Consider the following 16,732-nt stretch of genomic DNA (forward strand, 5'->3'; position numbering starts at 1 on the left):
AGATTGCCTTACAACACAAAATTTCCATTTGACAATAGAAGGAGCTATATGAAAGGTATTACTAACATTAAAAAGCCTTCCCAAAACACATTACCTCAAGTTTAAGCATCTCCATTAGAAAGCAGAAAAAAAAATAATAAAATGATGGATGAAAGGTGGAAGACTGACAAAAGTACACACTGAACACATAATAAAAATGTCCAAACATACTGCTAAAACTGACCTCTAATATTAGTACACTTTTAAAAGATATTTAAGTACTCTTTAATAACTATGCATGAGTATAACCATTTTTATTCCATATCCTTGTAAATATTTTAGCTTTTAAAATGAGTTTATTTGGAATTCAAATAAAATTCTTAAAAAACCATTTACATTAAAGACGACACCAAATGTAAGTTGATTATAGCTTTGATATTTTCAGTAATGTAAATTTCTAAAAATAATACTTATTTTAACCCTTAAATCCTCAATTTCTGATGATAACTATTTATAAAGTACTTTCAAATGCTTTAGAATGAATTATTTTTCTATATGCCTTTTAAAATATCTAAACCAAAAACACAACAAAACAAAACCAAACCTGTCAATGAATTCATAGGCATATCTAAATGAATGTAATGGAACATAAGGACATACTTAACAATGTATATTACATCATATGTCTTTAGCTTCAATTAGAAATACCAAACAAATCATTACATTTTTAGCTCCTTTAACTCCTGTTCGTGTATTTTGTTTCAGATACCAGTGTTTAGGTTCAGTAAAGTAGTAATAAATACATAAAGTAAGTTTTTCATTAAGTGCTATAATTCACCAACAAATTTAAGAATAGGATTTAATTTTAATAAATTAATAAAATACATGCCACATATTTAAAAAGTAAGCACAAGCTAAAAACAAATGGTTTATAACATTGTTATAAACAAATGAGATGGAATATCTAGACATTAATTGTTTTAATATAAAAATGGTGTGAAACAACTCAAAAGTATTTTAAGTTGTACTCAATATAAATATTACATCATATAATATGGCAAAATATAAAAAGTAATAACAGTAAGTATTAGGTCAAAATTAATAGCACAAATTTACTTATAAGGCAATTATCAGACCACCCTAAATGAGAGAGAACATGATTCAGAAAAGACTTGAGGCTTTGGAGGAGACCTGGGATCCAATCCTAGCTTCCTTATATGAGGTACATGAACTTAAACAAGTTATTTCACTTCACCGAGCTTCAGATTCCTTACACGTAAAACAAACTTAATACTTAATTTACAGAGTTAAAAGAAACAAAAGAGACCATATATTTAAAGTACCTGGCATATTATCCAAAACTTGGTGGTGCTCAAAACCTAAGAGCTTGTTTCCAATAATAATATTACTCTGACTCATGCTACCACTTCCTAAACTTGTTCAACATAATCTGAAGTCTCAATCATTACACACCTATTAGTTAACTACTAGAAAGTAAATATTACCCTTGTTTTACTAAAACGATGATGAAATGTTAAGTGCTATTCAGCAAATCTCTTTATTTTAACATTTATTTCAAAACATTTAAAAAGATAAACCTTTATGAAAATGTAAAAGTTAAGATGTGAAGAATGAATTTCTATGCCATTTTTCTTCTTTTCCAGAAACATCTTTTTGAGAGAGAAAAAAAAATTGTTTCCCACAATTACTCTTGTTGATAGGAGGACAGTACAGGGAAGTCACTAAATCCTTTTCCCCCAAATCTTATAACTCTAGTTATACTTTTTCATCTTAAATGACTTCTTCCCATAACATAGAAGATAATCCAATCTACATGAATAAAAATACAAATTTACAAAAATCCTCCATATAAAAGTAATTCTTAAATATTACTCAGAAATATTTTCCCACGTATATTTTTCCCAAAATGCAAGCAAATATATAAATTTCTTCTCCCTGTTCAAATTCTATTTGTATAACAAGTATATGTATAACTCCACAATTCTCAGCAGGAAACAGTCAGAAAGGATTATACTTTAAAAGAGATATATTCTAAAAGTGCCATTGCTGTAATTCAATTTTAGTCAACCTGTTACATTTGATTTGAAACCTCATATAATATTAAAGGAATTTTTAACCAAAAGAGAGTATAATTTTTTAAAAATTTGAGAAATACCAGTGGGCAGGCAGATTTAATCAAAAGTAATTCTTATTAAAACACAGAAATAAATGACTCGATTCACTCAGATTCAAGCATTTCTACTTTCACATTATCTGAATGGGACTTTTCCTCATGAGACTTCTTTGATTCAGCATCTCCTTGACTGCACATTAAAAGCTTTTAACTGCCTTCAATAAATTTATGAACTCCCTAAAATTGTTTGAAAAATTGTGGGGTCAAGTGTCATTGGGCTAAAAAGATCACTTTTGGGAAGTCTGCACCTGAAGTTCATAAACTTTAAAGTCTAAAGTGTTAAGTAAGCATCATAAAGCTTCACATGCCTATGCATGTTGTACCTACAAAGGTTCACCATTCCCCCTTTACAAAGATACAGGAAGAAGTAAAATAAAGGGTGACATGGTTATCTATAATATTTATACTCCATAGCTCATTATGTTACTAATTATGAATAGAATGGCTTTTAAGATCACCAGCTTAAAAACTCTAAGAAAAGCAAACTGCAACGTTACTATAACAACCTCTTAAACTGAAAATATGAAAAATAGAGGTCCATGTCACATAAGGCAGCTTAAGAACTACAAATATCTATTAATATTTTGTTAACTGTTAACAAAATATCCTCTATAATACTTTAGTAAAAAAGACAAAGGCTACATTTTTAAGCAAATATATTTACTAAAAATCCTAGAGCTTGCCATATACTAACATAATTATATCAAGGATTTACAGGTCAAAGTCAAGTCATGTGACAAATGGTGGAAGGAACTGAAAATGTTTATCCTGAAAAAGAAAGAACTCAAAGTAAATATGAACAGCCTCCAAATATCTCATGTGGAAAAAAGGAACAATTTATTCTGTGTAATTCCTAAGGAGAACCGGAATCAGTGCATGGAAATTCTAGGGAAACAAATGTCAATTCAATGGAACGGCTGACTTATGAAGAAATATGCATCCCTACACCACCTAGCAAGAGTTGGGGATCACTTATCAGAGAGACTACAAAGGAGGGTCCTGGGTGAAGTGTTAGTCTAACAGATTTTTAAGATTTCTTTCAACAACATAATTCAATAATCGAAAAGTGAAAAACAAGCCTACTAGAAAATAAGTTTTCCTAAATATTTTTCCTAAACAACATTGATAATACAATTGTAAAAAAATGAAATCATGCTTCCTTTACTCCTACACCAAACTGAGATAAACTCAATTACCACTTATTGACTAGCCTGGATCAAATTTAACTTTAAATAATCATTTCTCCACAATATGTACATTTATTAAATAGACAATACTCTTTTATACATTCTTCTCTAAATGTCTAGCTTTATAAAGCAAAATTAAATATTGTCTCTCAGACTATACTGACTATACACAAATATCACTCAGGGCAAATGAAAGTCAAGTATTGTTTTGATAGATCGCTTGGAAAAATTTCAACTGCTGGCTTCACTCAACAGTATACACTAAACAAGTTAACAACAATCACATTTAGGCACACTGAACTTATTTACCTCTGAGTTAGCATATTCTGCTTGTAACTTTTTACACTCATCTTTGAGTTTTTCAGATTCTTTTTCACGCTCCAACGTCATGTTGTCCATTAGTGTTTGAACTTGGACCAGTTCTTTCTTTAGCACAGCAACATCTTCTATACCAGGTCTCTGAAGCTGTGAAGCATGTTCATTAAAAATTATAGTGAAAAATGAAAATATGGTTTTACTACAAAGAAATCAAAATGAAAATAATCTTTAATATCAACTGTTAGAGGGGCGCCTGGGTGGCGCAGTCGTTAAGCGTCCGACTTCAGCCAGGTCACGATCTCGCGGTCCGTGAGTTCGAGCCCCGCGTCAGGCTCTGGGCTGTTGGTTCAGAGCCTGGGGCCTGTTTCCGATTCTGCGTCTCCCTCTCTCTCTGCCCCTCCCCCGTTCATGCTCTGTCTCTCTCTGTCCCAAAAATAAATAAACGTTGAAAAAAAAAAAAAAAAAATTTAATATCAACTGTTAGACTGCAAATGTTGACCACTGATACCTTTTTCCCAAAAAGCCTCTCCTCTTCCCAATCTTTGTCATATTTAATAGTATCACCACAATGTGAAAGAGAGCAAATTCACAATTATCCTTAGTGCTTTATTTGCTTTCTTTTCCTTCACAAACTGCACTCCATGGTTATAACAATCACTTAATAAATGCCACATTTTGAAGCATAAATGCCCCATTTTCTATCCTAGGAAACTGATAATAAAAATAAAGGAGCAGATGTAAGCATAATCAGGGTTTGTTGCTAATGGATATGGATATACATATGGTTGATTTTATTCATATATTTATTGAGTGCTAAATAAAGGGCAGAGAGGCACCTGGGTGGCTCAGTCGGTTGAGTGTCCGACTCTTGGTTTCAGGTCAGGTCATGATCTCATGGTTCATCGGATCGTGCCCTATTTCGGGCTCCTCGCTGACAGCACAGAGCCTGCCTGGGATTCTCTCTCTCCATTTCTCTCTCTGCCCCTCCCCTGCTCATGCTCTCTCACTCTCTCTCTCAAAATAAATAAACATACATACATACATACATACATACAGGACAGAAAGGAGACAAGGACAGATCCAAAGTTGTACACCTTGGGAGAGCACTGAAGACGTATAGTACCAATGACAGAAATAGTTGGGGAGGAAATACGATGACCTGATGCTACACTTTTTGAATCCAAAATGAAGCTAGAAATGCATCAGAAGTTTTCTAAAAGTAGGTGGATTTATAAAAGTAAAGGGCAGGGAAAGGTCAGGATCAGAGACACAGATAAGGAAATTAGTAAAAAGACACATGATATTAAGATAGAAACAACAAAAATGTTAAGGTAATAAATTTTGTATCACACATTCCATTTTTATTTAAAAAATCACATTGGTATATGTGTAAAGGATAGAACTAGAGGGAATTTTCCTTTCCTTCATTTTACTCAAACAATACTTTTAACATTTTTTCAGAGTATATATTTTTCATTTAGAAATTATAAAAGTACATTTCAATAAAGTTTCTGAATTACCAGTTCAGTCTTCAGATCTTGAATTATAATTGTTTCTTTGTTTAATTCCTCTGTCAGATATGTCACTTTTTGTTCAGCAGCTTCTCGAAGACTCCTTTCTTCATCATATTTTGACTTTATATCTAATTAAAGATAGTTATATAAATATTAGTTTCATGACATTAACTCTAGGAAAGGGTAGTTTTATAAATTCTTATCTATTACATTGCATATCTACATATTATTAATATGTATTAATTACATATTATTATGTATGCATAACTACATATTACTAATATGTACATATTATTAATATTAATTCAAATTCACATTCCTTAGATAACCCTAAATATATACAATAAACTTTTACTTCTGATTAAATGATGAACTTAAAATAATCAGATGTTTTTGTCTAAATTCCATACAGCATTGTCACTAATTATCATCTTAATGTATACTTAATCACATATAATAGTTTAACCTAAAAGCATGTAGTTAAAGAAAAAGTAATTGATTGCATAACCAAATGTTAAATCTAACTGTATTATTTAATTTCTTCAAAATGTTACTTGTTAATCTTTAAGCATGCCCCAAAGAAAATTCACCTTTTCTAAATTAGAAGAAAAATTCTACAGAGAAAATCGATCCTTTGAAAGGAAGAGGTGAGAGGACAAACAAAATAATTTATACAGCAACTCTATTATTAAATTCCAATAATCACTACCATAGTCTATAACAAATGTTTTACCACATCAAAATACAATACACTAAAATACAATGCCTTATTTCCAGGATATACAATGGCAAAAAGGTAACGAGACTCATCATTGGCTAAAAAGATCTGATTCAATTTACCTGCAATTTCAGTGGCAAGTTGGGCTGCTTTCTGTTCAAATAAGTCTTTCATTTGCTTAATATTAAAATTTTCTGTTTGGGCTTCTTCTAATTGTTGTTCCAAAGACTGTAGTTCTACAAAAATGTATCATAGCTATTTAAATACATAATTAATGCTAATTACATTTCCTAAACTGTTATTACTTATATCCTAATCATTGTTGTAGTTAAAGACAATCAACATGAAAAGAAAAAACAAAAAAAGAGAATCAACATGAGTCTATCATCCAGTTATAAATGGAGAATCTTCATATTTCAAGAATTAAGCATATCTGATTCATTTAAACACAAGTCATAATTTATAAATATATAAAACAAATTAAAGGAATATTTAGCATCATACTCAAATAATCTATAAATATTTGTTTCAAAAGTATTTTGCTTTTACATTTCAGTTATTTTCCTATAACCATCAACTGTCCAAAAAGGAACATATTCTGGCTTTCTAAATAAAATTGATTATATTGAGAAACAAAATTAGAAATGGTTTAAGAACAGGGAGCCTGGGTTAAGCATCAGTTAAGCATCCGACTTTGGCCCAGGTCATGATCTCACAGTTTATGAGTTCGAGCCCAGAGTAGGCTCTGTGCTGACAGTTCAGAGCCTGGAGCCTGTTTCAGATTCTGTGCCTCCCTCTCCCCCTCCCCCACTCTCTTCCCCTCTCCTCCCCTCCCCCACTCACACTGTATCTCTGTCAAAAATAAACATTAAAAAAAGAAAGAAATGGTTTAAGAACAATCCAAGTCTTAAATAAAATAATTAAAATATGCCGTCAACTCCTAATACTCCATTCTCCTAAAGAGATTTCAAAAAAAAAGGGCGAGACAGATTTCAGAGGGAAAGTAAATACAACAGCTAACCTCAAAATACAAATCTGATTATTCATTGAGCATTCCTCCAAAGCCAATTACAAAGATGCTAGCTTCATCATTTTATTTCAAGAGAAAAAGAGGACATCATTCTTCAAACTAGATTTAACTTTTCACTAAAATGTACTAATGTGATATTTCAGAAGTTTATAACTTCAGAATATACAGAACAAAGAAAACACTAAGATTTTTATCAACTGATTAAACTATAAAGTTCACAAATAATATTCTAAACCTAAAATATAACTATTACCTTCACTGTTTTAAAGCCAGAAAGTACAATCACAATACAAATTCATGTGGCAGGGATCAGAGAAGAAGAAAGTAAAAAGTGAAAAAGAAGAATGAGAGGGGTGCCTGGGTGGCTCAGACAGTTAAGCTTCTAACTCTTGATTTGGGCTCAGGTCATGATCTCACGGGTTCCTGAGTTTGAGCCTCTAGCTCTGCTCTGCACTGACCATGTGGAGCCTGCTTGGGATTCTCTGTCTCCCTCTCTCTCAGCCCCTCCCCTGCTTGAGCTCTCTCTCTCAAAAATAAGTAAATAAAACACTTAAAGAAGAAGAAAAAGAAAAATAAAGAAATATCTGCTTTAAGCAAAGTTCAAAGTTACCTGCTGATGAATCAGCCACCAATCCATCAGGTTTAGACTCCTCAATGGAAACAAGACATAAACAAACGCATTAAAAGAAAAAGACAATACTATTATAATGTGAAAAAAGTCTCTACAAGCTACATTCTATCAGGTAAGTAGCAAGATTCTGATTAAATTTTGGTCTGTTCACAATCTTCCAGATTTCTAAAGTACCATTAGACAGACTGGCATAATGATCTAGCTGCAGTCACTGGTTCTAAGAATTTTTTTTATGTTAACATATATTTAAATTATTGTGAATCTTATAATAGGTACCATCTTAAGTTCTATAAATTCAGTAAAGATTTTAAAATAATATAAATTATAATTATAAATATAGATTCTAAAGCCAATACTGAAGTCAGCAAATAAGATTCAATACTATAATATATAAAAATCTGCAGAAATGAAAACATGCCATGAACTATCACTACTATAAAGTTTGGCATTAAAAGCACAAATTTTTAATTCATGATTATAAATCATCTTTTAAAAAAGCAGAAATAAAGAATATATTCCATAAGGTTTAATTTATTATGTGCATTAGGAATAAAATACTATACTGCCAAGTCATTATTTCCACATTCTAAAGAATTACACATATCTTCAAGAGTTTAATAAAGCAACTCCTGGTGTATCTGACTTATTTTCCTATACATTAGATTTAGACATATTGGTTGCTAAGAACCATCAATATTTTAAATACATTTTCCCCAAGGTAAATTTCCTACCAAGGCAATTTCACCTCGCACTTTGCAAAAGCCAATATAATTTTAATATAAAAATCATAGTTGGTTAAGACATTTAGAAAATACATTAAATTATGTATCAACAGAATCTTACTCCGAAGTAACCACTTTTGTTACCCATGATTTTCGTTTTTTCTACATATTATTTTTATATAAAGCTGTGTGTGTTTGTGTGTATACATACACATATACATAAATACCTTTATTCTGTTTTTTAAAACCTAATACTGTTTAAAAAAATAACTAAAATTGTTAATACAACCATTTCCCCATATTTTCAAACAATCTTCAGTAATATTAACAGGGGTGCCTGGGTGGCTCAATCGGTTGAGCAACTGACTCTTGATTTCAGCTCAGGTCATGATCTCACTATTGGTGAGATCAAGCTCATGTCGGGCTCCATGCTTAGAGTGCAGAGCCTGCTTGGGATTCTCTCTCTCTCTTTTTATCTCTCTCCCCCTCCTTCCCTCCCTCAAAAATAAGTAAACTTTAAAAAATTTTTTTAAAAAGAATATAAACAGTAAACAGTTAATAATAGTTCTTTCCCTACTAGTAGACAATTTAGTGATCTCCCATTTGTCACAACACAAATGCTCTGAAGAATCTCACTATTGTCTGAACCTATATTTTTTAACCATTTAGGGATATTTTCAGAAAATAAGAATAATGCAGGCTGGTATTAAGAAAAAAAAAAAAAAAAAGCCCACAGGTAACTGATTCTTAATGGAGCACCTTTAAGAAATAACATCTGAGCTTCCAAAATATTTGTTTGCATTCATTAGAATTACAAAGGCTATACACTGTAGGCTATTAAATACAGATAAATTCATTAGGAAGTTATTTATATCAGGCCACCTGCTTACAAAATGCTTATTTTTAACAATGAAAATAAACATCTAATAAACACACTTCAAGTATTTAAAAGCATTTACTTGCTGTTGCAGCCCTTGAAATTTTTCTAATTCTTTCTTTAATTCTTCTGAGTACCATTTTTCTTCCTAAGGAAAAAAAAAAGATTTTTAATTAAATTTCAAAAGATTTATTATCTGAAACACTGAAAATACACAAATGTAATCATTTCTACTCTTACCTTAAGTGAAGCCTGAAGGTCTTGGACCTCTTGTCTAAGTAGTGTTAAATCATCTCTAAACATATATTGGAGAAAAAAGGAATTAATAATTAATGTTCTCTAACAATCTGGTCTCTTAATAAATCATGGTTAGTGACTGCACATTAATTTCTAGTTTTTGCAATTCTTAAAAAAAAAAAAAGCTGCTTAGAATTTTATTTATACTGGCATATATATATAACCCTTAGAAAAATAATTTTATTCTGAAAGCTCCTCATTCATAAATGGAAAAACACTTTATCACAGAAATGATACAATCATTAACTGCCTGAGGCCAGAAACAAAATATCTCCCATTAATTTACTAACCATAAGGATCAATACCTTCCTACTGTAGTTAGCATAAAATCTAAACTCATTAACAAGGACTATACAATCTATACAATCTAGTCCCTGTCTTAACACTCTCCTGCTCATTCACTCAGCTCAAGCAACACTGGCTTCTTTCTGTTCCTTGAGTCTTGTCAAACTTCTTACATTCTGTTGTCCTCACCTAAGAGTCAGTCTGACAAGGAATGGTGAGCACACTCTCAAGGCCCTAACACAGGAAAGAGGTAAGATCACGTGCATTCATAATAGCATTACACTTCAAAGCAATTGTACTGTACCGCTTCAGAGCAAGAGCCTCTCCTCCATGACTTGAATCATTACCAGCATCATGAACTACCTCATAGTGTTTGAAAAGTTCATCAGCAGACCCAAGGGATTTCATACACTGGGGACATATGAAACCCTATAGAAAGAGGGAGAAAAAGGTTATAAAACTGTGTTGAATATTGTAAAATAGCAATTTGTATGTTATGAAATACGGTCTAATGTCTTACACCAATGGTGCCATTAGTAAATTGTAACTTACGATGTTAAGCCCAAATTCAGGTATTGTGCAAAAGTACATCACCATCTATTCTGATTGAAGTTTACAAAATAAAAAAAAAAACAAAAAACAAAAAAAAAAAAAACAACCTTACAACTATCTTTTAGGTTGAGTAAATTGATGGCTAGAGCACAGAATTCTAATTTGAGAACTTCTAACCTAGAAGACTAGTTAAGAAGTCTGCCATCATATTCCCACCCCTCTCTCTAGATATCCCTTTAGTAAAATAACAGCTGTTCCAATCTACTTCCTAGTAATGATAACCAAAAAATTAAGAATATAAAGCATTCTGATCACTGAGGGAAAAGGTACTGTATTAAATAACTCGTAATTACCACAGAGTATCCACAATGCTTGAGAAGTATTCTAGTCAGTAAATTCTTTGCTAACCTAAGATGAACACTGTAAAAGCCTAAAATTAATAGACCCGTAAAATATTAAACACTTATAAATATTCTCAGAATTATATGGTTATGGCATACAAGGTCCTACATGAATATTTCCTCAATGAGCTAATAATCACTCTGACGCTGGGGCACCTCTCACTCTCCACAACTATACTGACACTTTCAACTATTCAGATTTACCTACGTTCTCCAAACCCACCACGGTATCCCACATTTCTGGGCCTTTGCATATACTGATTTTCCCTCCAGCACTACCCTTAGTAGCTTGTCAAGTTTCTACATTCCTTATAATACACAACACACTGGAGCTTTTCATCCATGTTTCCCTAATGGCTACTGTAGTGTTTTTGAACACACTCTATATTTTCTATGTTACATATTTATTTTTAAAATATGAATAAAATAAATTAACGACTGGCTGGCTCAGTTGTTAGAGCATGAGACTCTTGATCTCAGGGTCGTGAGTTCAAACCTCACATTGGGCATGGAGCCTACTTAAAAAACAGATAAAAATAAAAAAACAAAAATATGAATGAACCGGGCAGGGCAGAATTTGGCAAAAAGACAGAAGAGCTTTAACATCTTGCAGGTTATAAAACTTTCCAAGGAATAGAGTGAAGTGCTAAGTACTCCAAACAAGTAAAAACTTAAAAATAAAGAAACTTCTCCTTCATTGGGTGCTATACAAATAGCATATATTCATTTATTTATGTACATTATATAGCAGAATGAAGGCTCACTGAGTACTAGGGAATACTGATATGTAGACAAACATTACCAGACAATGGTATAACATAAGTAAATATAAGGAACTATAGGAACACAGGAAAAAAAGAATCCAACTCTGTCTGTTGCAGGAGTTAGTGTTTTACAAAAACTACACAGAAACTCATTTATGTTATATGTATGTGTATATACACTGGACACTGGAATTGGGTACTGAAGAACGAGTAGGAGTCACTTGTCAGAAATAAAAGAGAGGCATTCTAACAAAGGTGTGGAAAGAGGTTTGAAACACAGACGTGCTGCATTTGGCAAACAGAGGTATGTTCTGATCATAGAAGTAGAGCGAAGGGCAGGGGCACAACAGGTGAGTGAACGCAATGATCACCTATGAAACTCTGAAATAAGCAAAGGTAGTAGTACTAAGTACTCAGGATGTACCTTTGCACATCTGAATGACGCCATTAGGCTCCAGAGATATTTGATGTGCAGCACTGTCTTTTGAATGAATGAATGTCCCCAGCCTATGTGTTAATCTAGCTCATGTTATGCTCTTTCTTCAAAATCATCTATTATCTACCATTATGTTTTATGACGGCTCCACTTTATACCTAATTTGCCATTCTTATAACTTCTACTCGGTAACTGTTGTACCACAATAGTTAACATGCTTTTAGTGCAACAGCTATACTATTTAGCCGGTCATTTCTCTTTTGCATGTCAGCTTCTACTAGTATCTAGAAGGCAAATTTCAGAATGTTCGCCAGAGAAGCCACAGACCAATTACACTATTTAATCTTTACAACTTTGGCTTTTTGACTATTGTCTCTACTTCCAGATTTTGGGTCTAGATATCTAAAGATACCAAGAAAGCTAACGATCACATTAAGGTATGCCATACCTTCTTAAAGCTTCTAAATATTACCAGGTTAATACTCCAGAAAGAACTGATTCATCCCTAAAGAGAAATTTTAGAAATTCAGTAATATATATTTAATCATAGAAATATTCCACCTAAGTGAATTTTCCATATGATTCACCTAAATGAATTTTCCATGTTTAAATAGCACTTTAATTTTGGGACATTTCTAATAAAAATAAATCTTTCTAAAATACATATACTTTCTCACCTTCTTAAACAGAAGATACTAAACTGTTGTTTGGTGTTTCAGATGCATAAATATTTATCACTGAACGGGTGACTTTTACTCTATTAATTCTGGCCTCTTTAATCTCTGGACCCACAGTTTATAGTTTTTTCTTACACTCTGTTTTGTCTTTCCACAATCATTTCTTAAAATTATTCACATAGTGGGGCGCCTGGGTGACTCAGTCGGTTAAGCACACAACTCTTGGTCTCGGCTCAGGTCATGATCTCGCAGTTGGGGAGTTTGAGGCCCGTGTTGGGCTCCACACTGATGGTGCAGAGCCCGCTTGGAATTCTCTCTCTCTCCCTCTCTCTGTCCCTTCCCCACTTCATTATTCTCCCCCACTTGCAGACTCTGTCTCTCAGAATAAATAAACGCAGACAAAAATGTTTTAAAAATATTATTCACGTGCTATTTCTAGTAATGCTATCCTGATATAGATGGGAAGGATAAAGAAAAAAGCCTATCAAGACCACATCACTCATTTATAATAAAAGTAACATAAGCTCAGAGTGAATATCTGAGGGATGCCCCCTGAATACAGTGCATGATCTTTCATTCATGGGCTTTGTAATACTAATTGTGGATATTAAGAGACTGCTTCTCTATTTCTTCGCAATCACCTTCGAGGGTAGATCGATAACTTCCACAAAAATGCTGTTAGTAAACAGTAAAACACTAAAAACAGCCAGCTACATTTTTCCCTTAATTATTCCAAATTTCTCACCAACTTCCAAACATGCACACACACAGACATACACACACACTCTACTTAAGATTAAGCGATCTCTAATCCTTTCTCAGATACACTAAAGAACTTACCTTAACTTGATATTTATGGTATCCTTCTTATACCAAGTGCTCTTTCAGTTAAAAATAAAGTTCTTATTTAAATGACAAGTAGGTGATTTGTCACTTTTGATTTTGGCTAACCCATAAAGAAGTAAAGTTGGCACAAGAGGTATGAAAGACAAGTGGGAAAATGCTAAGGAGAGCTCCAAGAATCTTTTAGGTCTCTCTTTTTGCTTGCACCAGTTAGCTAGTTTAACCAGTTGGTGTCTTCCTATATTGCACCCATTTCCCGTATCACCCTAGAAAATGTCTGGTTTAACTGTTCCCCAGTAAAGCTTTTCTGGGGTTCTCCTCAGGTTGAATCACCACTGCACTCTTTTTACAAATAATATTTATCACAGAAATTGCCTGGGATAGAGATCATATCTTTTTTTATATTCTTTACTTACCAAAATATATGATGCATAAGAAGTACACTACAAATATGCCAAATAAGTGAATGTTTGGTGAAATACTTTCTTATATATATAATTGCCAGACAGAAAAACACATGTCTTTTTTTTTTCTTTTGTCTTTCTGGGTACAAGGAGTTTCATTCTTTTGTGAGACTTGCAAAAGAATCAGAAAAGCTATGTTTCTCTTTGTTTTTAGATTATTGCAGTGATTTTCAAAAGAAAGAGATCAAGATCATCTAACAAACTTTTTCCAGCCTGCAAAAGGGCAATACTTGCCCTCACTGGCTTCCACCCTCAGCCTTAGATATGGGCCATCCCACACACTACAGAGAGACATTTGGATGATACACTGTTAATGATGAGTATGTGCCATTTGTCACCTTCCTCAAGTCTAGGGAGTCAAAACAAAGACTGAAACAATGGTACATCCAGGCTCTAATGCTGGATACTTTCTCAAATAAAAACAGCAACAATTAATATGCAAAGTCCTCTTTCTATATACGAGTATAAAGCATTTTAACCCAAAGCATTTTTAAATATGCTTTAATAAAACATTAACTAAATGATAAAGATACAACTTACAAATGGTGAAATCAGACATCATTCACTTTATATTTTGAATTTCATGGCAAAATTTATGCAAAAATATTAACTTAAACTTTTATATTTGTTTACAGATTCACAAAAAAGACAGCTGCAAACAGTAAGAGCAATGAACCCAACTTCCCAAGAGCCTGCTTTCCTTATTGAACCTTCTTTTAAGCATGCATGATTAAAGCAATCCATATTCCCTTTGTAGCAGAAAAAGTTAAGCAACACCAAGGCAAGGAAAAACAAAGCTATTCTGCAACCCATAACCAAGCTGCTAAAGCAAAATATACAGGACCCACAGTAACACTGGAGTCATTAAGAAGTTCCTGTCCTCTTGTTTCATTTTCAGCGTGCACTTGCTGGTAATGCTCCGACAAATCACTAGCAGTTATACATCTTTTCATACATAATGGACAGATGAAACCCTGTGAAATAACAACTTTTAGGAGGATATACATAAAAAGTTATTTATAAAACAAAATACAGACAATGAAAACAGACATAACAGGAAAATAATTAGTATATCTCTTTTTAGTATACATAAGGGAAATTTTCAAGTAGTAACTATATACAAAAACTGAAAGATCTATCCAAAGTAGGACGTCTAAAAGTAGCTCCCATCCTTATGCTGGAAATTCCCATTGGTTCAATTTTATTACAATTACCAGTTGCTTTAGTTGGAATATTATTATTCTTTTTGTTTATGACAGTCTGTCCTTACTTATCTAAGAGCCATTATTGGCAAGTTAGCTTTTATTTTCGATCAAGAAATGACAGGCAGTTATAACAAATAGCTTTATGCGACATCATGTTCTCAACAAAAAAAGTCCTTACAATGAAAGCAATTTTTAGTTTTTACCATAATCCACTAGCCTAAGACCCCATATTTGCCCATAGCCGTAATTCCCAGTAGGGGACTCTTCCTTCTAAATTTATGAACCAAATAAAACCATTTTAAGTCAATCTCCCCAATTCCCTATTCCTAACAGTATCTGTATTTTCAAATGTGGGCCATTACACTGATCTATGGTTTAATGTTTTGTCAGACAGGAAAGTAGAGGGATAAGAGAACAGAGGAACTGAGAGTATCGGAAAGTGAATAAAATGGAGAGTGTAGTGAAGGACAATAGGTTATAAACGCCATGGGTTTTTGTGTCAAAAATAATGTGGATTTGAGACTCAAGCAATGCTAACTATATGACTTAAGGAAGTTACTTTACTTTGCTAAACGTCAACTTCCTCATCTATAAAATGGGGTTAATGTTAGTACCTATTCTTCTAGAGTTATCATGAAGTACATAAAATGCTTAGTCTAGTCATAAGGCATTGTTCAATAAATATTCTGTCATTAGATGTATGGTTAGAGAGGAAAGGAAATGAAGCCAGGAAAGGTTGAAAGACCAGAAGATAGGAATTAAAAACCTGAAATATTCAGCAAGGCCAAAGAAGTAGTAAGAACATGAGAAAGTTTTTGAGAAGACAGGTAGTTGTGTAAGAATGGAAAGATACAGTTTTGACATCTCAGGTGAACTATTCTACTGCATAAGATGGAAGGTACTGCCATGAACTTGAGTAGCCAGAAAAAATTAATAAAGATCACTGGCATTGAAAACACTAAAAACTGGGAGACTTGGATGTTCCTTGAGTCACTAATGTCACTAAGGATATAACAAAGGAGAGGATGACTTAAATAAGGACACAAAGTGGGAGGGCAGGCAGGGCAGTAGTTAAGAGCTAGGCTTCGAATCCTGGATTCACACCACTCTTAGTAGATTATATGACCTTCAATTTCCTCATCTGTGAAATGGGGTAACAGTAACACCTACTTCATATGGGGGGGGGGGTCTCATGAAAATTAAATGAGATAGTACACGCAAAGTGCTTAGCATAGCATCTGATACAAAGAAAACATTCAATAAATGTTAGCAATGATTAATATCATTAATTCCTTTTGTTAACAACCCTTAAAGGAGATTAGCCAGAGGATGAAAGTGAGGAACGTGAATTCTTTCTTTGTTGTTTTCTCTTTTTACTAATGAAAGAGTTGTCTTCTAGGCAACCACAGTCCAAAGTGCTGGAACCACAGAATAGTAATTCCTTAAAGGAATGCATCATTTGCATATTTTTTTTTGCCATGATAGCTTTGTTCTGCCTTTGACTTTACTAGTTTCTTCACTGTAAGTTTCCACATACAATATTCAATCATTCACTCAAAATGTGTGTACCGAGTGTGATTACTGTGTTCCAGCCATTATTCTACGGTGCTGAGAACAAAATGATAAAATAAGGCACAA

General features: G+C 33.0%; 1 protein-coding gene across 5 annotated transcripts in view; it reads right to left on the minus strand.

Annotated features, from left to right (window-relative positions):
• Positions 1-16,732, minus strand: part of EEA1 (early endosome antigen 1) — a 114,870-nt gene that overhangs the window by 71,813 nt on the left and 26,325 nt on the right. The window contains exons 3-11 of one of the 5 annotated variants that reach the window (XM_045463564.1): positions 14,738-14,863; positions 10,057-10,181; positions 9,411-9,465; positions 9,253-9,318; positions 7,551-7,590; positions 6,033-6,146; positions 5,199-5,320; positions 3,670-3,825; positions 95-109 (exon numbers count right to left, since the gene is read on the minus strand). In XM_045463564.1, coding sequence (XP_045319520.1) covers positions 95-109; positions 3,670-3,825; positions 5,199-5,320; positions 6,033-6,146; positions 7,551-7,590; positions 9,253-9,318; positions 9,411-9,465; positions 10,057-10,181; positions 14,738-14,863 — 819 coding nt within the window. Of the gene's footprint in view, positions 1-94; positions 110-3,669; positions 3,826-5,198; positions 5,321-6,032; positions 6,147-7,550; positions 7,591-9,252; positions 9,319-9,410; positions 9,466-10,056; positions 10,182-12,353; positions 12,411-14,737; positions 14,864-16,732 lie in introns of all 5 variants that reach the window. The other 4 variants (XM_045463568.1, XM_045463565.1, XM_045463566.1 and 1 more) reach the window with 4 other exon arrangements.

The sequence above is a fragment of the Leopardus geoffroyi genome, chromosome B4 (assembly GCF_018350155.1).
Source record: "Leopardus geoffroyi isolate Oge1 chromosome B4, O.geoffroyi_Oge1_pat1.0, whole genome shotgun sequence".
Taxonomy (NCBI): Eukaryota; Metazoa; Chordata; class Mammalia; order Carnivora; family Felidae; genus Leopardus; species Leopardus geoffroyi.